General features: G+C 42.8%; 1 protein-coding gene across 1 annotated transcript in view; it reads left to right on the forward strand.

The window, feature by feature from the left end:
• IRAK3 (interleukin 1 receptor associated kinase 3) overlaps positions 1-20,687 on the forward strand; it is a 73,691-nt gene extending 53,004 nt beyond the window's left edge. Inside the window, exons 9-12 of the mRNA XM_004602798.2 lie at positions 15,499-15,697; positions 15,957-16,019; positions 16,102-16,266; positions 19,341-20,687. Coding sequence (XP_004602855.2) covers positions 15,499-15,697; positions 15,957-16,019; positions 16,102-16,266; positions 19,341-19,841 — 928 coding nt within the window. The 3' untranslated portion in view covers positions 19,842-20,687. The remainder of the gene's footprint in view (positions 1-15,498; positions 15,698-15,956; positions 16,020-16,101; positions 16,267-19,340) is intronic.
• Positions 20,688-22,978: the final 2,291 nt, after the last annotated feature.

The raw sequence follows: 22,978 nt of genomic DNA on the forward strand, positions 1-22,978 counted from the left end.
CCTGTCATTCCCCTAGTGCTCTCATTGCTTCCCTGGTCACATGTTATTGGTGATGGTTTGTGGCCTTTGTGGTCTTAATGATATAATCTCAGCTCTCTTAAATTCTAGCAATGTGACTTGGGGTAAGTGATTTAAGTGCCCTGGTGGGTTCACCCTCCTAGTCTAGAGCTTTTCTGGCTACAACTATACCACCTCCCAAGTACGAGAACTAAGTAGGATTATTTCTGTACAGAACAGCACAAGGTTTGGTGATGTCATTTCTCTCACCTAATGGAGACTCACCTCACCTCTCTCCCCAGCACCTCATCCAACCTGTCCCTGTACCAGAGCTCCTGTTGAGTATGACTCAATTCCTTTATTTTTAGCTGTAACCTGCCTTCCTGTGGCCTACTCATTAGCCAATATTCACTACTGGAATCATCTAACAATGGCAATAAGTTAAAAAAGTTGTTTATTATTATTACTATTTGGATTGGGGGGCCTCACCCAGGGATGTTCAGGGAGTGCTCCTGTCTCTGCACTCAGGAATCGCTCCTACAGACTGGGGGGACCATATGAGGTGCCAAGGATTCAAACTGGGTCAGCTGCATACAAGACAATTGCCCTACCCACTGGACTGTAGTTCCAGACCCAGGCTTATTTCATTTTTTAAATACATGAAGCATCTTTGTAATCTGCAGCTTTATCTTTCATGACTAGCTGACTAAAGATGTTTCTTTTGGTTAACTGTAGCGATCTGAACAAGCACCAGACAGAAAAGAAGGCTAAGCCTTTGCCCTGGTTCTGCCACTCGCCAGGGTTTTGCAAAGACCAAGTCATCTTCACCAGCTGGCCTGTATTCGCCTCATCTGAAAAAGAGATTACTACACTGGTGACAAATCAGTTTCAGCTCACTAGCTGTCTCTGATTGATTGATACTTTCCCCACACAGTGCTGAATGGGAGTCTGGGTATAAGCATCCTGACCCAATCAGTGATGGGAACCTGGAAATACACATCCTAATTGCAGTTGGTGATGACAATCTGGGGTGTATGCGTCCTAACCCAGTCAGTGATGCCAGTGATGGGAGTCTGGGGCGTAGCCATCCTAACCCCAATTAATGATGTGTGACAGCAGCATGGGAGGATGTTTGGCAACTTTGGGGCCACGTGTTTGCTGTTCTTTTGCTGAGCAGTCTCATCAAAATCTCTCATTTAATATACTGATTATAACAACAACTATCTGTTATCTGCTAGAGACTCAACATTATGCTTTTCTTTTGGGTTCACACCTGTCAGTTCTCAGGGCTTACTCTTTGCTTTCAGCTCAGGGAACACTCCTGATGGTGCTTTGGGAACCATATATGGTGCCAGGGATTCAACCTGGTCAGCTGCATACAAAGCAGGAGCTATAACCCCTCTCTGTCCCTTTTTACTGCTTTTTTGGTGGGAAAGGGGCAGTTGGACTATACCCAGCTATAACCAGGAACTACTGCTGGCTCGGTGCTGGGGGTGGGGAGGATGGGGAGCCTGGTGGGACCATATATGGTCCCAGGATAGAATAAGGGTAAGCTACATGCAAGCAAGTACCTGGCCTTCCTTCTGTTCTGTTCTAGCTCTTAGGCCCTTTAGAATTATGCTTCTATAAACAACATCCTCTGGCCTACTGAGAACAGGCCCTGAAGCTTTGGTGTAGATTTTACCATAGAAACATGGAGGAAAGATCCTTAGCATTCATAGTAGACTGAAACCTTCTTGGAGAGTCTTAGATAAGCAGAAAGGATTTAGATAAGAATGCGTAAGGGAATAAGACTTTGCAGGCGAGAGAGCAACCGTCAGAAAGCACCAATCGGCAATAAGCACAGTTTATCCAGGTAGCTGGAAAGTGTTCCTACTCCAGGAGCAGCTGGTAGGTTGCAAATGGATTAGGGAGCTCAGCAAAAGTCACAGGGCTTTAGATGAACTCTAAAGCCCACAAGGTAAGTGATTACTAATCTTCCCAACGCTCCTGAGTTTACGATTGTTGGTTAAATCTCCCTTAACAGTGGAAACAGAAAAGTTGTTCTCATATAGTCCACTGACAGACCTGAAGGTTGGGAGATGCATGACTGTGTGTGCCCTGTTTGTGTGGACTCCAAAGATAGGCCCTTGCTAGGTAATTAAGGGTTCCTTGTTGGGACCTCTGGGTTCATGGTTGTCTTATTGGCAGAAATAGGGAAGTGGGATCCGAGAGAAAGCATGATTAGTATGTGCAGATATGGAAATGTTGATTTCTAGTGAAAATGGCAGTAGATGGCGCCTCCTGGGGGGAGACCAGGCATCTGGGTTCTGAATTTTCACCTTGGTCCAGCAATGGGGCAGACAGGGGTGCTGTCAAGGATGCCATGGCCGAACACCCAGGGAAGAAGTAAAAGTAAAACCCACTTTTAATGGTATTTTCAAGAAATCTGGTTCTTAGTCCCAACCTGTCTTAGCAATTCAGAACTCTCCAAAGAGAATGTTATAAAAACAAAATTCATTTCCGGATGGTAAAATTTGAAAAAGAGTTTAAAGAAAAGGATCTTAAAGAATTAAAGCCTCTGTTCTTGGCAAAAGACCCTCACATTTATATTTAGGAAAGGGAAGATATTTTTGAATTACTGGATTCCATAAAAACATCTGAAAGCAGTAAATGTTCTTGTTATTTCCAGCTGATCCCTTAGCGAGCTTAATTGTTTTCACATTTATGAACAATTTTAAGTGGAAATGCTTTTATCCTCAGCAGTTTTTCATCCTAGACATTCATTCCTGTTAATGTTTCCAAAGAGAGGAGATAATCTTGGGAACATTTCTAATGTTTCCTCTAAGACCATGTTCTCTCATCACTATTGTTTGTTTCCTGCCAAGTGAAAACAGAAAAAAAACAGAAAAAGACTATAAAAGTCTGTCTTTCATATCAGGAAGGTGGTTTAGGAGACAAGGAAAAAGTTACGAACTTAAAAATGAAGATTTGGGATCAAGGCTGTGGCTCAGGTAGAACTTGGCATGATAGCCCAATGGAAGTATGTGTGAAGCCCTGAGTTTGATCCCTAACAACAGGATTCCCCCACCACCATGTGGCCACAGTGAAAGAGAAGAGTTGGTGGTTGAATCCACTGGACTCAAAGCTTGTGGTTCATGATAATTTAGTAGGAGAACGAGACCATTAGGCAGAGCCAAGTCAGTTCATTGAAAGAGTGCGCTAGTCAGACTGACACAACAGAGGCCTCAGATAGATAGATAGATAGATAGATAGATAGATACATACATACATACATACATACATACATACATAGAGAGCTGCTTGGCATAGACTTGGCGAGTTTTATTGTGTGCTTCTCAGGGCTGGATAGGTGGGAAGTTTCTTCTCTCTATAAATTAGTTGATTCTGGAAGGTGGGTGAGCAGGAGACATGCGGCGAATTCTAGGAATTGAGCAGCAGAGCTGAGCTACATTGGAGTTTCTAGAGTCTTCTGGACGGAGCCTGGTTGTACCAGCAGGAAAGGTTTTGGCCTGTCACTGTATCACTGTCATCTCGTTGCTCATCGATTTGCTCAAGCGGGCACCATTGTGAGACTTGTTGTTACTGTTTTTGGCATATCAAATATGCCATGGGTAGCTTGCTGACTCTGCCGTGCGGGTGAGATACTCTCTGTAGCTTGCTGGGCTGTCCGAGAGGGATGGAGGAATCGAACCTGGGTTGACTGCGTGCAAGGCAAATGCCCTACCCGCTGTGCTGTCGCTCCAGACTTAAGCTATGTGTCTTGAAGGGGAAACTACACCCAGGGTGCCAAAGGGCTGAGCATTTCTGGGAGTGGCTCAGGCCTCTCCTGTAGCATTGCTGGGTGTGGCACCTACAAAATAAAAAAATGAATTTGTAGGGTATGAGAGATGTAACTCAGTGGTAAAGTACATGCCTGACATATATGATGCCCAGAGTTTGATTCCCAGCACCACACACACACACACACACACACACATTATTTTTAGTGAGCTTTTTAAAAATGTAATTTTATTAGAATGCATGGTCATAATAAATGTATGGAAACTTTACTTTGTGAGTAACAAGAAGGACTTTATGGTTGGGAAGGAGGGAAGGGACTGGCCACAGATTGACCCTTTCCTGTAACGTAACAGTCTTGTCTGAGGTTCCCAGATCTTCTTGCTTCTGCCCCTTTGACCTGTGTGTCCAGCTCAGTGTTCAGTATGATCAATCCTGCACCAAATGCAAAGCCTGATTGGCTGACTATTTAATTAGTCTCTTCCACGTCTCCTTCCTTTCCCCAAAAACTATTTTTATTTTTTAGCAATATTTTAGTAGAAGCAATTCTTTTTCTTTAGACTTTCCTATTTCTTTTTCTTATTTTCCCCCTTACTCTAAAATAGCCAAAAATGATATATTTTTAAAAGGATATAAAAATAATTAAAGTTGCTAATTAAAATTTTCCCCTAATAATTATATTTGCAATCACTTTCTCTAAGCTCCCAAGATTGATTTTGGTATATACCTGCTTACATATAACCACATATATGTATATATACGCATATATACATATATATGTGCCAAATAATATGTACTTTTTTCCCTGTTAGTAGTCAAAAAAATATCTGGAGGTATTACCTTAGCCAGGTTCTTCCAAGAAACGTTCTGGAACTATTTGAAAACTCAACCAATAACTTGAAGCTTAACAAGTATCCTCGAATCTCCAGAGTCATCCAGAAACATCCAGTTCCTTTGTTATTTTAAATTGATGCTCTTGAACTTCAAGAGACACTCAACCAAGATCCTTGGGAGTTTGAAGCTAAGTGACATAGGTTGGATACAGGCCAGCCTATAAACTTCAAGGCACATTCCAGGACTCACTCTGTGTAACCAGGCCTGCCTGCTTGCGTTTTCCCATTTGTTGCTTGTAATAATCCTATGTGGAAAGCATTATCCGAGCTCATCACCTATAAGGAAGCTGAGGCTTTGGGAAGCTGTACTAGTTTGTGATTCCAAGGTAGATTCCTTATTGGCCAAACCTTAGAGAATCTAGACTTACAAATAAGCAGTAAAGCACAAACAGACTCTAAGATGGTCTCTGAGTTCTGCCGGCATCAATGGGAAAGAAGTGAGACTTCAAATCCAAGTCTTAGCTTCCCATTTCAGGCCAGATATTCAGCATGCTCCAAGTGAGGGAGTCAGTATGTGTGCTTATTCTTTTCCAATAATCAGCAGGTTCCAAGAGAAACTGAGTCTTATCTGCTGAAAAAAGGTAATGACTTTTTGGTGTAGGTAGATTTTTTGGTTGCAACAGAAGTGACATGGACAGCCAGATGTCCCCTTGTTTCAAATACACAGAGTGGCCAATTGGATCTTAATCTCAGTAAGCAATTGGGTAGAATCTGGCTTTTCCTACAAGTTTCCCAGCATTCAGGTCTTGGGCTCCTGGACCCTAATCACTCCCTTAAAACCCCTTTATAAATAGCTTTAAAAATAAATCATGTGCTTCCATCTTAGACTTAAATTCAAACCCTTCAATAGAATTTAGGTATATTCTCTTGCTTTACATTTAAGATATAAGGGCTTTAACTAAATGAGAAGTCACAGATGAGCAAGTAAAGCAATATTTTGGCCTTTGTGGGGTAAGCTCAGGTCCCCAAATTTAAGAGATACCCTTGCAATATAAATATTAAGTAACACCCCCAAATAGAGATATACATTCACTACCTTATGTAAATTCTCCCATCTTCTTCACTTACCAAATGGTCCTTCTGCCTGAATTATCTAGAGAGGTTATGGCATATGACATGCTGAAAGTGGCTTTGTGGAAAGAGTAGAAGAAATAGGTTGTAAAAACATTCAACAGGAGGTGTGGCCCTATCTCTCTTCTGTCTCTTTTGTAACCACAAAAATTAGCGGGTTGCCATATTTGTGCTTTATGTCATTCTAGGATCTTGTGATATTATGTTGTCCTTTTTGTTGTTAGTCCATTTTTTTATAATTTCATATTTATTTTTGAAAGTGCATAAATTTTAAAGCCTTAAGAATTGCATTGAATATAAACTGATGTGTAAATGGTAAGATGTTAGTCCATTTTTACCCCACAGAGCACCCCTTTTTACTGGCTCACATGGTAACTGAAGGGGCTTTATATTTGAATGTTCTATGAAAGGTGGAGGCACCAGAAAGAATTAGGGTAGAATTGGTTGTTGAAGGGATTTTGCTATTCCCATGTTTCTCAAACAGAACATCCTTCTTCCTCCGCTACCATTAACCTTTATTTAGAACAGAGTAAATCACTGGACTCAAAATTTATGTTATACACTGGAGTCTGCTGATAAACAACTTGTCATTTCACTAAATGTCATTATTCAAAATGGAGCTGCAGAGCCCTGACACAATTTCACATCCTTATGGATGGCCCCTCACTGACCTCCCCACCTCTGTGGGTTTTATTGAGAAATGCGCTGCGGTTACCCAGCTCACCTGCCTGACTCTTACAGCAGCATGATTCAGCCAGTTGCTGGGAACTTCCTGGGTTTGCAGAAGCTCAAATAAACGGATTAGATCCAAGCTTCTTAAACTGTAGGTTACAATCCCCTATAGAGTCATATAACTCCATGTGGGCACAGTGAAAAATTTAGCAGTAGTAAAAGGTTTTTGAAAGGCTATGACCGACAAGTCCTTTGAAATTAGTCACAATGAATCCAAGGTGTTTCCTGGCACTGTTTTGCCTTTCTCAGTAAAAAGTTGTCATGAGTGGAAAAAATGGGAGGAATTCCTAGGTAAGATACGTGGTTTTTTACTTTTGCTACACACCCCCTTTATACCTGTACCCCTTCTGCAGGGATTGATTCTAAGTATATCATAAATTCAGCCTGTTGCTTTCTCTGATGTTTCAAGATATAATCTGTGGAGGGAAAGGGAAACTAGAGGTTTGACATGGAAAATTTGGTATTAAGAGGTTGGAGCAATAGTACCGAAGGTAGTGTGTTTGCCTTGGACACAGCTATCCTGAATTCAATCCCCGGCACCTCATATGAACCCTTGATCCTCACCCTGAGTATTTCCCGAGCACAGAGTCAGGAGTAAGCCCTGAGCACTGCTGGATGTGGCAAAAAAAACAAAAAGAAAGGGAGGAAGAGAGGAAGGAAGGGAGGGAGGGAGGGAAGGACGGAGGGAGGGAGGGAGGAAGGAAGGACGGAAGGAAGGAAGGAAGGAAGGAAGGAAGGAAGGAAGGAAGGAAGGAAGGAAGGAAGGAAGGAAGGAAGGAAGGAAGGAAATAAATCTGGCACTCAGAACCTTCTGTTTTCTGATGCTGAATGGCATGGTGTGCAGAGGAGATTTGGGTATCAGGTTACAGAAGCTGGAGGACCAGAAGTGAAGCTGGAGGACCAGAAGTGTGTGCTGTGATGAGAAGAGCGAATGCACTTTGTCTCTTGGCACACCGAGAAAACTCCTTCATTAAAGCACCCTAACGCTCACAAGTGACCAGGACACTTCACAAAGCCCTACCTTGATCTGAACAAGTAATGCAGCCCCCTGTGGGGGGGTCCTTGTGAACCAAGAAAAGTCTCTCTTTGTCTAGTGTTGGCTCTGGCTGTCATGTGCTCCTCCTTTTCGGGAATAAGTCATGTGGTCAGCACTGTTTCCAAATGAGAAAAGGGAGCAGTGGGCGAGGACTGATTCGGGGTTGTTGGTGAGACCCAGGCTGGCCTTAGATTTGAAATATCTGAGGAGAAATAAAGGGCAAGAACCATGAGGTCTGTGCTGGTCGCCACATGTCTGCCAGCCAGATTCTGTGACTTGCTCACAAAATGCAATCAGCTCCCAGCAGGTCAGTCAGCCCCCTTGGGCTTAAACATAAATTGGGCTCTTTGGATTTTGTTGTCCTTTGTCCATCTTTAAAGAAAGGAGATTGAAATGAAAGTTTAGAACATGTCCTTCTCTATCCTTCAAGGAATTCCCTTCTGTATGTCTTTCAATTTGATTCTAAATTAAGTCAGAACAAGAGTTCTTAAAATCTGAGCTTCAAATCTCAATAAATTAGAAATCATAACACTTTTGATTATTAATAATACCTGCAGTTCAGGTCTGTGGAACAAGGTTCTGTCTGTACTGAGACAACAAGAACTTCTGGAACTTTGATCTAATATCGCTCCATGATTATAAATTTATTATTTTTCTCCTTTCTTTTTTTAAATTTTTACTTTATGTTTGTGGACCACACTTGGTGGTGTATAGGGCATAATCCTGACTCGACACTTAGGGATCACTCCTGGAAGCACTGAGGGACCCTTAGCATACCAAGAATCAAACCTGGGTCAGTCACGTGCAAGGCAAGCACCTTACCTGCTGTACTGTCTCTCCAGCCCCTAGGTTAAAAACTTCTTATTCTGATCTTACTCATTTGTGGGATATATACATATATATATATATATATATATTTAGTCCCCTATTATTTATATATAATATATATATAAATAATAGGGGACTAAATAAAGTGCTACAGGAACAGAAATGAAAAGCAGGAGAACTGGTCCTTAGTAGGAAGCTTGCAATTGTGGATAAGAAGAGAGGTGAGTCAGGGAAGGGACCACTATGACAATGAGAAGGAAGTGGTCACTCTGGACCAGGATTAGGTGCTGGAAGGAGATAAACTGCCATGCATAATGCCGATCAGTAACAGTGCTCTAAACAACACTTTAGAGGTGACTGGAGGAGGGTAGAAAAACAGATAAACAAAGAAGTGCCCACCATAGAGGAAGGCTGGAGGGCAGGAGGGAAGCTGGGGAAACTAGTGGAGAGGAGTGGATTGGTGTTAAAACTTCCATCCTGAAACTCAATCATAAATAACAGTAACTATAATTCACAGTGATTCAATAAAAGAATAATAAGGCACCTCCAGTTTCATCCAGGTTGTCACATAAAAAGCACAGTTTCATCTTTTCAGGGCTATTTTCCAAGCAGTGCTTAGAGACCGTAGGTCACTCCTGGCAATACTTGCCTGATTGTGAGAGCCTAAAGGTTTAGTTCTCAGACCCAGAGGTGCGATGCTGCTCCTGGTGCCGGGGACAGAGCTCAGGGGTCTCTGAGGTTCCTGGGCGCAAACCTGCGTTTCTTTTGCTAGGCATGCTCTGCATCACTTTGAGCTATATCCCTGGCTCTTGGCATTCTTTTTTAATAGTAAAGTAGTATTGCATTGGCCACTGCTTCTTCATCCAAGCATTTGTCACTGGTAATTTAAGTTGCTTTCATGTCTAGACATAGGAATACAAATTAATTTATTAACATAAATAAATAAATGCATTTCAAATTAATTTTCCAGATTTTGTTTGTTTAATTGGGCCACGCAGAAGTTCAGGGGTTATCCCTCATCTCAATTCTTGGGATGGCCCCTTTGTGGGTCCATGTGGTGCCATGAATTAACCCAGGCCTTTGACATAAGCCCTTTGAGCTATTTCCCATTTCCCTGACCCCTGTTTCTCTATTTCTTGGGTAAATATCTAGAACGGGTGTTGCTGTGTCATATGGTATTTCTATTTTAGTCTTTAGAGAAATCTACACATTAAGTTCCATAGAGACTTCACTAATTTGTGTTCCAATCAGTGTCACTTGTATCACTCATCATCTCGTTGCTCATCAATTTGTGAGCAGGTGCCAGTAACGTCTCCATTCATCCCTGTCTCGTGCTAGTGTAGTCCAGTGGCATCTGCTTACTCCAGAAACACAAAGAGCCTCAAACCATTTGTTCAGGATCTTGACAAAGAAGTCTGACCATCTCATAGATTGGTGGCCACGCGGTCTTTTGACATCCCGTGGAATCCAGTTGGTAACAGCTCTAGTCCAGTCGACTCCAAATCGCATTACGTGTACGGCCCATCTTATTTTCGATGCCTTGGCAAAGGAGACAACATCCCTGATTCTTGATCAGAACTCCGGATTCCTTCTCTCACTTGAGTGAAACATGATACTCCAAGCATAGCTCTTTCAGTTTCTCTTTGGGAGACCTGACTAGCGTTCTCATCCTGTTTTCGTAGGGCCCAGGTCTCTGAGGCCTATGTTAGTGCAGGAAGAATGGTGGAGTCAAAAAAATGTGTCTGGAGTCAGAGGTTCTTCATCCTCTTAACAACTTCTTCTACGATCTTGAAGGTGTTCCACACCACTCTCTTCCTGCTGCGCAGCTCAGGTGCCAAGTCGCTCATCATGTTGAATTCTCAACCTAGGTACACATAACTGCTGCATTCGGAGATATTCATTCTGTTGAGAGCAAATGGAACATCAGGAACTAGTCTGTTTCTCATGAGCATTGTCTTTGTGAGATTGAGCTGCAGCCCGACATTTCCACACATTCATGGTTTAAGTCGGCCCACATTCGTGCCGCTTGGTGAATGTTTGGTGTTAGTTGAACGATGTCATCAGCAAAGTGGAGATAGTGTAGTTGCTGACCATCTATCTTCACTCCTATTCCTTCCCATTCCAGTTGTTGCATGATATTCTTGAGGGTGGCACTGAAGAGTAAAATGGTATCGCCCTGCTGAACCGCTCTTAATATCCGATGGTCACTACCTTGTTGAATGGTGAGATCCTTGTGGTGAATCCAAAATAAAGCTCATGGAGGATCCTGATGTACTGAGTTTGAATGCCCTGTTTGGCTAGGGCTTTGATGACTGCTTCACTCTCAACAGAATCAAAGGTCCTCTTTAAATTAATGAACATTAGACAGAGCAAAATCTTGAACTCTCGTGAAACCTCAATGAGATTTCGTTGGATCACCGTGTGGATATGGTCGATCATGTTGAATCCTTTTTGGAACCCGGCTTGCTCTCATGGTTGCTCTTTATCTAGTGTTCTGCCAATCCTATGCAGGGTGACTCAAGTGAACAACTTATAGACGACGGACAACAGGCAGATCGGGCAATAGTTGCCGATGTCATGGATGTCTCCCTTCTTGTACAACAGAACGGTCCTGCAGGTTTTCCACTGGGACGGAACCTTGCAGTCACACAGGTAGCATGTGAAGAGCCAAGCCAGTGTATTGACGAGTACTACTGGCAGATTCTTTAGGTGTTTGGGTCTGACCTTGTCTGGACTGGGTGCTGTACGCATCTTTACCGATGAAATGGTGTGTCACATTTTGGAAGGGAGAATGCTGAGAATGACATATCCATCCTGCTGAATTTGGTATGTAGCAGGTGGACTTGGCTATTAAGAGATCCGAGTAGAAGCCATGAATAATCCTCTCCATTGCCCTTTTGGAAGATGTGATAGATCCATCAGAACATTGGAGGGCAGTCATCATGGTCTCATAGGACAGGCGGGCATTGTGAATACTTTTCCTGGCTTCTGCCACATCGGCCAATACTGCTGCTCATCTCTCTTTGAGGTCTTCCTTTATCGCTTCTCTGCACAGCTTTGCGAGCTCAGACATTAACTTGTGATTGCCTGAAGCTCGTGCCAAACCACATTGGCAAATGAGCTCGAGAGTTTCTGAAGACATTCATCTTTTTGTGGCTTTTACTTACTCTTGGCATTCCTCACACAATCATGGAGTTGCTGAACAAGTCGATTGTATTCTTCGTCAATGTTGTCAATGATGGCATCTTCCCATTTTGCCGCAAAAGTGCTAAAGAGCTTCCAGTTGGTGATCGTTCTGGGAGTTCTCTTCTTAAACTTTGCAGCCCTTTCTCCCTGCTCCGTGAAGTAGGATCTTACACAAAGGAGATGGTGGTCTGATCCCCTTTGGAATTTTGGGACAACAGCTACATCAGTCAGACAAAACCGTCAATTGAATATGATGTGGTCAGTTTCATTGTGGAACTGTCCATCAAGAGACTCCCATGTCCAACATTTAGATTCAGCCTTCTAGAACTGCGAGTTACCATGCATGGTCTTGGTCAACATGATGAACTCAGACAGTTTCTCACCCTGTTTGTTCCATTCTAGGCCATGGGTCCCAATGTGGAGTTCTTCTGGTGACCTTCTCGGTCCTATTTTGGCATTAAAATCACCAACAGTGACCTTGTAGAAGGTGTGGTCTTTATAGAACTTTTCCAGCTCCATGTAGAACTTCTCAATTTCTTCTTCGTTGTAGTTGGATGTTGGTGCATTGACAACAAAGATAGAAACTGCCAGCAATGAGACACATCTATTCAAATAGAAGTAACCAATTCAGGCTGTTAGGCATTTGAACAAATCAGTGCTCATGGCCAAGTTTGTATTGACGAGATCACTGACACCACCAATGCCTCTATTGTCACATGTTCCAAGGAACAGTTCTTCTCCAGTGTCAAAAACAGCATGATATGATCAATGCCTTCTTGTCTCAGCCAATCCAATGACATCGTACAAGATCTGCGCTTGCACCATCAGGTCTTCAATGGATGCTTCCAGTGCCAGTGTACGTGTGTTAAAAGTGCATACTCATTTTATTTTATTTTATTTTTAAAAGCAAGGTAAATTTTGTCTTTATTTTCATTTTTTTTTGCTGAAAATCAGGAAACACAAGAATATCTGCAATCTATAATTTTAAAAAGCACTACATAGTGGAATTTCATCATATTTGAGAACAGGCAACTTTTTTTTTTAATTAAATTTTATTGAATCGCCATGTGGAGGGTTACATAGTTCTCAGGATTATGTCAATTATACAATACTCACACACCCTTCCCTTCACCAGTGCCCCTATTCCATCACCAACCACCCCAGTATACCTCCCGCCCCCTCCCGCCCCCCCCCCCGTCCGCTATTGTTGCTGGGGTTTCAAGCAAGTCCCATTGTTTGTTACATAACTTTTCTATTTTTTTTCCCCCCTCGACCCGCGCCACCAAGTTCACGCCTGTTTAGTATTCACCACGCTGCCTGACAAAGGAAAAAAAAACGGAAAAGATGGTTATTTCCTGTCATCAGCCGGCGTGGGGCTCTGGCTTAGTTGATAGTCTGGTGAAATTTTGCAGTTTCTGGAAACAAAAGTAGTGTGCTGGTATCGGCCCCGGCTCGAGATTCCACCAGCATCCCGCTGTTCCATGTACATAATACTTTATTCCCTTGTATCCCATTCCCATGCCACCAGGTCCGTGTCAACTTAATGGACATCATACTATGGTTAACGCCACGCTGTGTTTCTTCCCGAGAAAGAAGGATATTTCTTCTCAGCCGGCGTGGGGATATGGCTTAGTTCAATCTAAAGAGATGGCTACCACTTTGATTGCCTTCAATATTTCAACAAAAAACTTACTATTCTTGTTAGGGTTTCCCACCAAAGTCCAATCCGTTAAAAGGGAACCATTTCATATTGCTGATGATTAGATGACATTAGGTTTTGGGTTTCTGTATAAAGTCCGGGGAAAATTCTGCCTGAAATTCTATCACTACAATCTTTTACCCTTTTATGGTGCTCATAAGATGGGAAAACCTAGAGAAATACCGGGCCCCCGCACGGGCGGAAGTGGGAAAGCTCCCTTGTCCTCCTCAGTCATGCTGGAGCTGCGGGCGCGGCGAAGTGGGAAAGCCCACGTGGCTGCACTCCCTTTAAGTGTCCAGTGTCCGAGGTGGGCGGAGACCGGTACTTCCCGTCCTCGATCTCCTGCCAGCCGCGCCGCGCATTTGGGTGCGTGTCTCCATTTTGTGCTCAGAGAAGTGGGGTGGAGGCTGTGCTGTGCCCAGGAGAGGTTGAGGGAGAGAGAGAGAGAGAGATTAAAAAAAAGAAGAGAAATGCCGGGCCCCCGCATGGGGGGCCTGGTGGAAACGCTCAAATCACATACTGCAGGTTGCTGGTGGGCTGCTGGTGTCCAAAGCAGCTCCCTTGTCCTCCTCAGTCATGCTGGAGCTGCGGGCGCGGCGAAGTGGGCAAAAGTGCATAGTCATTTTAATCCTTCTTCGTTTTGGCAGCCTACTTCAGCCTGCTTCAGCCCTGGGATTTTAGCAGCCTCTCCTTGCTCAACCTTCTCAACGCTATTGGGGGCTCTTCCAGGGTCAGGTTTGTTACGTTTTTGGCATATCAAGTCCGCCATGGGTAGCTTGCCAGGATCTGCTGTGCGGGTGGTTCTTTCTTCGCTGCTTGGCATCGGTGCCATCCGCTCGGCCATGATGAGGTGTTGAACGATTGAGGGTTTACTTACTCATAGTATCACTGTATCACTGTCATCTCGTTGTTTGTCGATTTACTTGAGTGGGCACCAGTAACGTCTCTATTCTTTCCAGCCCTGAGATCTTAGCAGCCTCTCCTTACTTGTCTTTCCCAACAATTGGAGGCTCTTTCAGAGTCAGGGAAATGAGACCTATAGTTACTGTTTTTGCCATATCTAATATGCCATGGGTAGCTTGCCAGGCTCTGCCTGTGTGGGCGGGATACTCTCCGTAGCTTGCTGGGCTCTCCGAGAGATATGTATATGTGTGTGTGTGTGTGTGTGTATATATATATATATATAATAAAGAGTAATAAATATATATGATTTGTTGCCTATTGTCTGAACTTCATCAAATATGGTGTGGTAATTATGAAAAATGGGTAGGAAAGCAGCCTGGAGCGTGGCGGCGGTTGGGTAGTGGAGGTTAGCTGCCAAAGCTGGGTCCCTTAGGGCAGGGAGGGTTCTCACCAACCCCCCTCTGGGGCACCCCGAGTGAAAACAGCCTGGCACGGAGTCCGGTGGCATGGCTATGGGGCCTCATTTTATACTTCCGTCTGGGAGGAGCAGCAGTTGAGATCTGGAGGGTGGCCAGTGAAGAGGCAGGGTGTGGCAGGATGTGGCTTATGGGTGTGATCCTTGGGTCACCAGAGATTGGGGGATAGCAGGCCGAGGATCTCTGCTTCTGGTCCAGCTGAGTCCAGAGTCCAAGGTCACAAAGTTCTGCGTTATCTGGGTTCCATGGGACTTCATTCATGTGTGAAGTTTGGCTGGAATGTCTGGAAAGAGGGCTGGAGTGTGGGGGCGGTTGGGTAGTGGAGGTCAGCTGCTGGGGCTGGTCCCTTAGGGTGGGGAGGGTTCTCTCCTGCCCCTCTCTGGGGCACCCTGAGTGAAAACAGCCTAGCACAAAGTCCAGTTACTCATAGTAAGTGATGTTAAATAAGTTTTCACATGTGTATTGGTTGTCTGTATGTTTTCTTGGAGGACATGTCTATTCACATCTTTTGTCCATTTTTCTTATTGGATTTTTTCTTTGTTGCGTTATATGTATGCATTATGTATTTTAGATACTATCCTCCTATTGAATATATGATGTGAAAAGATTTTTCAGCTTAGTGTCTCTGGTAGGAAGTACTATGTCAAGATTTTTTTAGTCCAATGCTTTAAACATCTGTTATTTTTACTTTTTTCTAGTTGAACTTTTTAAAGTTTTTATGCAACACCCATATTTGTGTTTAAGAAAAAGTTTTAAATGCTCATGGAAAATTGCATGTGACTTTATTTTGTCAATTTTTTGAGTTAACCAGGGATGAAGGTGATACTGTGATATTGTTACTGAAATGCTTTGATAGAGGTTTTTCTTTTTTCTGTTTGTCCTTTGTTACAATTTTAGTGCAAACATACTTTTGGATGATCAGTTTCAACCCAAACTAACTGATTTTGCCATGGCGCATTTCCGACCCCACTCGGAACACCAGAGTTCCACCATAAGTGTGACAAGCAGCAGTAATAAACAGCTGTGGTACCTGCCAGAGGAATATATCAGACAAGGCACATTTTCTGTTAAAACAGACATCTACAGCTTTGGAATTGTAAGTACCAACATCCATTCACTAACTGCTATTCACTAACAGGAGAGTTTATTGCTAAGAGTGATTTAAATTATAAGAATTTTTTTAAAAGGCAGTTTGACCTTTGATTTCCTATAACTTATTGCCACCTATGTTAATTTTTTAATAAAGTGATAAATATTGAACCAGTAATAGAATAAATCATACTCATCGTTAGGGTTAATAGTCAGAACCTGTGTATGTATTTAACAGAGTAGCTGACTGTCTCCGTTTCCCGTAGGTGATAATGGAAGTTCTGACTGGTTGTAAGGTGGTGCTGGATGAGCCTAAGCATATCCGGCTGGTAAGAATCATCATCACTGATTCTCTGTTGATCATTTTTCTGCTAGAATTTTTAATGATCAAGTTATCTTCTTTCTTCCTAGAGGGATCTCCTGATGGAACTGATGGAGAAGAGAGGCATTGAATCATGTCTCTCATTTTTAGATAAGAAAGTATATCCTTGTCCTCAAAATTTCTCTGCCAAGCTGTTCTTGTTGGCAGGCCAGTGTGCTGCAGCACGAGCGAAACTGAGGCCATCCGTGGATGAAGTGAGTACACACATAGTTTTTTCAAAACTTAGTACAAAGAACCATGGAAAACTCTAAGGTGGATAAATGCGTGTTTTAGAGGATTCAAGGAGCCCAGCTGCCACTACCTGTGTTGCTCAGGCAACTGTGCTTACAGTTTGATGCGCAGGCCTCAGAACTGCAAGGGCCTTGTGGTGCCAGGGGGTGCTGGAGGACTTTGGAGATAAGCCTGGCAGTGCTCAAGGGGCTTAGTGGCTCCAGGGACTGAGCAGGGGTTCCACCCAGACATAACATTCACCCCTGTGCTGTCTCCTTGGTCCTGCGAGACTATTTTACTTTTAAAAAAAATATGATCCACTACATATGCAGCTTTTATTTTCCTTATTTTTTAGTTCACTCATTTGCCCAGTGATTTAGCTATTCACTTCATTTTTTCTTTATTTATCGAACAAATATTTATTTACTATTCACTTTTTGTGTGTCAAACTTTGTGTTCGGTACTGGGGTTTCAAAATGATTATAATAGGAGCTGGAGCAATAACACAGCAGGTAGGGCATTTGCCTTGCACGCAGCAGACCCGGGTTTGATTTTCAGCATCCCATGTGGTACCCTGAACACCATTAGGGGTAATTCCTGAGTATAGAGCCAGGAGTAACCCCTGTGCATCGCCAGGTGTGACCCAAAAAGAAAAAAAATTAAAATAGTTACTGCCTTCAAGTTCATAGCTCAGAGGGAACATAGGAACAGCAAATATGGAATTCCTGTGCACAAAGACAAGCTTAATGGACAGGAGCCCAGATGCTAAGGAAGTACAGAGTCAGACACATACCAACCAATCCAGCAAACTCAAGGGAGTTGTATGTTGGTAATGACAGCTGAGCTGTGAGATGAAGAAAAGAGTGGATTAAATTTCAAGAAGGACTAAAAGACTAAAAGGACTAAAAGACACATACAAAACCTCTATGGTGATGGATTGGTGCTAAGACTGCAGGTAGTTTAGCATCATGAAACTGGGAAGGGGGTGAGGAAGAAGGTAGACGAGTTACAGCAGTGGGAGGGCCAGATGATCTAGGGACGTGAATTCCATTGAAGAAGTTTATAATTTATCTTGAGTGTGTCATAGAGTCTTGGAAATGTTTTAAGCATGGAGATGACATAGACATAAAGAACATTGGTGATGGCACTAGAGAGATTACAGTAGTTAAGGAAGCAGCCTTGAATGTGGCTAACTCTGGTTTGATCCCGGTACCACATATGGTTCCCAGGAGTGATCACTATCACCAGGAGTGATCCTGAGCACAGAACCAGGACTAGCCCTAAGCATTGGCTGAATTTAGGGAAGCTTGATTCTAGGATGACACTTCCCATCTAGGTTACCTGTATGACCTAGAATCATGGTCCTAGGAAGGAGCAATGAGGAGCAGATTGAAGGGAACATGGAACTGAGAGCCAGATCTGGGGACGAGCAGCAGGTCTGCTCTGTACTGCCCAAGATTCTCTCTACTGAGTCACATCTTTATCTTCTATGAAATGAGAATCAGGGGGTGGAGAGGTAATACAGGGACTAATATGCCTGCCTTGCATGCAGCCAACTCTGATCCCTGGCAGCACATATGGTTTCTTGGTAGAGAGTCAGGAGTAACCCTGAGCACTACCAGAAGAGGCCTCAAACCATAAATAGATTTTAAAATTGAAAAAAAAATTATGATGTTTGTGTAAATCAAGTGGGTAGTGTGGAGGAAAGCACTTTGTAAATGATAAACCTATTTGTACTTGGGTGACCTGGCTGCAAAATAGTAGGTTATGTTATTTTTATATCCATCTGTGAATCTGAGTTCTTTTTATTTAAAAAAAATATTTGTGGGGAGGGGGTGCTTAGTCATCTTACTCCTGCGATCACACAGGGATATGCACTGTGTGATATCATTCCTGGTGGTGTCAGGGGGCCATATATAGTGCTAGGGATATCATCTGGTTCAGCCACATGTGAGATAAGCACTCTGCTTGCTCATACTATTGCTTTGGTTCTGTGAGTCTTGGTTTATTTATTTATCTTCTAAAAAAATTTTATTTTAATAAAGTTGTTCACAATAATGGATTACATTCAATGTTTCAACACCAGTCCCACCACCATTACACTTTCCCACTACCATTATTTTGAATTTTCCCACCACCACTCAAGCCTGCTGAACAAGTAGATACTAGATAACTTATTTTGTATTGCTTATTATGAATAGCATGAGATATCTCTGGTATCTATATTATATGTCCTGGAATTTTAAAATTTTAGATAATTAAGGTCTGGAGAAATCTCTGCAGCGAGCTGCTTGGTTCAAGATTCTTTTGTGTGTTTCTGGATCATGGTCGTTAATGAGCTTAAATGGCAGCCGAAGCCAGTTCATGGGTGTGACATCCAGGGTCCTATGTGAGTGGGGAGTTGGGAAGGATCAACCCATCGGCCTGGAGTTTGCGGTCACTGGTCCTGCATACCTGGACTTTTCATTGGGTTCTCGAAGTTCGCCTAGGGGGCAGGTGGAGGGATGACACCAGTTCCCATCTGAGGCACCCTGGTGAAATTGGCCTGGTGCAAGGTCCAGAGGCATCTCTGCTTGGGTTCTGAGATGCATTTGTGAGTCTTGCTTGTTTAGTCTATAGATCTAAATCAGTTGGGAAGCCTTTCAAATGCAGATGTCTAGCCTGGTTGCCATACATTTTGAACAGGAGTCTTTAGATTAGGGCTGAGATCTGTATTTTTAGAAAGTTCCTCTAGGTCATTCTGGCTTTTGAGAATTACAGATCTTGTCTACCCTTCCCCTGGACCCTCCACATGCAAAGTTTGAATTGGAAAAATGTAAAAAGATTTTCTTAAGATCACACAGTAATTCCTGACAAATATAGGCCTAATGTTAAAATGCTTAAAACTTCATGCTGTTTCATTCATACATCATAAACTTGTATATTCTCTTCTAATACAGAATTCTATCATTAAATTTATATGATAAAAATACAAGAATAAGCCTTAAAAGGGCAACAGTAAAAAGGTAAAAGAAAAGTTACTCCAGTTCAACTGAATGTTTGTTTCTTGGTTAATTAGGTCCTAACTACTCTTGAAAGTACTCAAGCCAGTTTATATTTTGCTGAAGATCCTCCCACCTCATTAAAATCCTTCCGGTGCCCTTCTCCTCTATTCTTGGACAATGTACCAAGTATTCCAGTGGAAGATGATGAAAACCAGAGTGATGGGTCACCTCCTCATGATATGGATCTGAGAGGAAAAAGAATGACTCCAAAAATTCCCTTTGAATGCAGCCAGTCTGAGGTTACATATCTGGGCTTGAATAGAAAGACAGAGAATCAGCGAAATGTGGATGCTTCTTACATGCCTCATTCTTCTTGTGAAGGAAGTTGGTCGCCAAAGCATACGGCTCTATCCCAGAACTCTGGGGCCAATGTTTTGAATACACGACCCCCTGCAGAAGCTCTAAGTTATTCTTCCAGGACCGGACCAGTGGAAACCAGCTGTTCCTCTGATTTTTCCTGGAGTGAATGTGAACAGTCCAAAAAGGAATACACCTCACCAGAAAATTTAAAGTAATCATAGGGCAGACACCCAAGACACCCTCAGCGTGGGAAGGGATCATCATTAGAAGACGTGTTTCTGTAAGGAGGCCAGGAAGTCGAACATGGTGTGTGTATGGAAGCCTGGAGAATTCCATGTCTTCTTTCCCAACTCCCAAAGCAGAGTGACTACAAACAACATTTTATCAGGGGGATTGTCTTATGAATCAAACCTAGGTTTCAGGGACTGGAGTGGTATTACAGTAAGGTAAGACAGGTTATATCCCCAGTATCCCATTTTGCCTCCCCAGCCCTGCCAGGAGTAAATCCTGTGCACCACTGCCAGGCATATACCCACCCCCCTCCCCACTTCCAAACAAACAAAAGTCAAGGTTTCATGGTGCCATTGAATATTACTTAAGGTCATGGACTCTGATTTCAGAGAGATAAAACAATCAAAACCTGCCTCCAAAGGTACAAGAATCTAATGTCTCCATTAGCTTCAGTAAGTGGCCTCAGAGCCTCCAGTAAGATTGATAGGTAGTTCAGTTGGATTCTCTTGCTTGCTTTAGATTGCTTGAAAGCAGGGGTGCCGGCTCAAAGGCATGAAGCACTTGCTTGGCATGTAGGAGCCCTGGCTTCAGTGACAGCTCTGCATGGTTCCCCAGCACCACAAGATGCAATCCTTGAGCACTGTACCATGAGTAGTTTCTGAGAACCACTGGATGTGGCTTCCCCACAAAATGAAATAGTCAAGTAAATAAAATAAATGGTTGGTGACTTGAAATACTGGGAGGAAATTTCTTATTCGTAAATATTAACATATGCTTTTAAAGAAACTGTTGTTATTTATATTGAACTTTATGTTTCTGGTTATCCCCATCATGCTGCCTGTCTGCAGATGAGGAAGGTTGGCCCTTGGCTATGTGGAGAGGGAATTCCTACCCAAGACCTGTAGTTGTGTATTTAAACTCTTAGAATAGTTCATCACATATTAGAATTGTTGACTATTATTGTTTTTGCAAAATGAAGTCTGTAAGAAAATTCTCCAAGTAAAATATATATGAAATTTTGACAATAAATTTTTGTCTTTAGACTAAAGAGAGTCAGACATTAAGGTATTTTCCTAGTTTGAATAATCCCCTGCACCTATGAGTCCCTGAGCACTGAACCTGGAATAAGCCATGATGAGCACTGCCAGGTGTGGCCTCAAACCCAGACGACTGTCCCCAACTTCCACAAACACACAGAAATTTTGTTTCTGAGAAAGCAGAACAAAATTGATTTTCTTGGTCACATGAGCCTACTTTTCCAACCTTCCTCCTTACTAGATCTTTCCCTTTCAACATCGTCCACAATCCTTCAGGGTCCAGCAGCACTTTCACCCAGGTGGCCCTCCTGGTCTCTTCAGCCACAGTGCTCCCTTGATTGGCATTTGTATTGTGGCTTTTTATATTTGTTTCATACTTGATGAATTACATCAAATTTTTCTGTGTCATCTAATCTCTCTGCCTAGATTGTGAGCGTCCTGTATACTGCCAGAATTGGTTTCCTGTTGTTGCTGTAGCCATCAGCACAAACATCGTGGGTTAATACCATCTATGTTATTTATCTTATAATTCTGGATGGGCAGAAAGATTAGCCATTGCTTCTGGAGTCTCCAGGGCAGAAGTCGGTCCTATGCCGTGAACTGCTTTCACCCACCACATCTTCCTCATCCTCAGAACCAGCAGTAAAATGTCTCTCTTTACTCATCTTCAGTTCTTTATTCTTACTCTGGCCTGTCTCTCATAAGAGCCGTTGTGATTTTTTGGGGCTAACTCCAAAAGAAAAAGCTCTTGATCTCAAGATCTTTAATCATGCTTTTTCCTCTGGTAAAGCAATATATTCACAAGCTTCTTGGATTGGGATGCAGACATCTTTGTTTATTTTTTTGCTGGGGTCTGGGGACACACCTGGCGGTGCTCAGGGTTTACTCCTGGCTTTGCGCTCCAGGATTATTCCTGGCAGTGTTCAGGGGACCATTTGTGGTACAAGGGATAGAGCCCTGGTTTGTCGCATGCAATTTCCTATGACTTACCTGCTGTACTGTTGCTCCAGCTCCTAAATGGAAGTTCTTGTAGCGAAGACTTCCAAACAGACCAAGCTGTTAGAGTGAACTTAGAAGGAGCCCATTCTCTGACCACTGACTGGTTTTTCCTTCTTTTTGCATTGTAGTATAAAAGGCCCAGAGGCATGAGGAAATGGGAGAACAATTCAGTCCAAGAGTGAGAACACTAGCATGAACAGAGCAAAGGGATGTGGAATCTTGGGGAGAAGGATTACACTGTAGAATAATTCCCAAGTGTGTAGGTACTCTGCAGCGACTAGCATGTTCTCCAATACCCAGCAGGTGTTTCCTTATAACTTAAGTTGAGTTAAGTTATCTCTGTGAACCCATAATCAAAAATCAACTAGAGTAAACATTGCTGAGTAAATGAACAAAGTGGGCATAATGACTATGTTTATGATGATGGATAGAAATACTTTATGAAAACCATTTCCAGAGGATTTATGGAATCTCCCTCTCCAAAACATCTAAGAGATAGACCTCTGGTTTTCTATGCAACAGAGGAACAGGACTAAGGGGTGTGTGTTTGTGTGTGTGTGTGTGTGAGAGAGAGAGAGAGAGAGAGAGAGAGAGAGAGAGAGAGAGAGAATCATAGTCAGATTGCAGTCTAAGTTTAAAAAAATCAAAGAAAGTCATTAGTAATCAGGGTCAGATTAATAAACCAAGGGGATTTTGTGTGTGTGTGTGTGTGTGTGTGTTTGTGTGTGTGTTGACTTTTGGGGTCAAACCTGGCAATTCTCAAAGGTTAATCCCGATTTTGCACTGAAGAATTACTACTGGCAGTGATTGGGGGCGCCATCTGGGATGCTGGTGATCAAACCTGGGTTGACCACATGCAAAGCAAACACCCTACTTGCTGTACTATCACTTGAGCTCCTAGATTAAAGTTTAAACGGCATTAAAATTTGAGGGGGGAAAGAAAAATATCCCATTGCAGGAAACAATAAGCTTTAGTCTGACTGACAAGTCAAATAAAGACCCCAGATAAGTAGGAGAGGCCCTACTCACAGGGGCAGGGAACCTGGATACCCAGTACTTTCAATCATGATTTGTAAATTAGTTTC

This window comes from Sorex araneus, chromosome 10 (genome assembly GCF_027595985.1).
Source record: "Sorex araneus isolate mSorAra2 chromosome 10, mSorAra2.pri, whole genome shotgun sequence".
Taxonomy (NCBI): domain Eukaryota; kingdom Metazoa; phylum Chordata; class Mammalia; order Eulipotyphla; family Soricidae; genus Sorex; species Sorex araneus.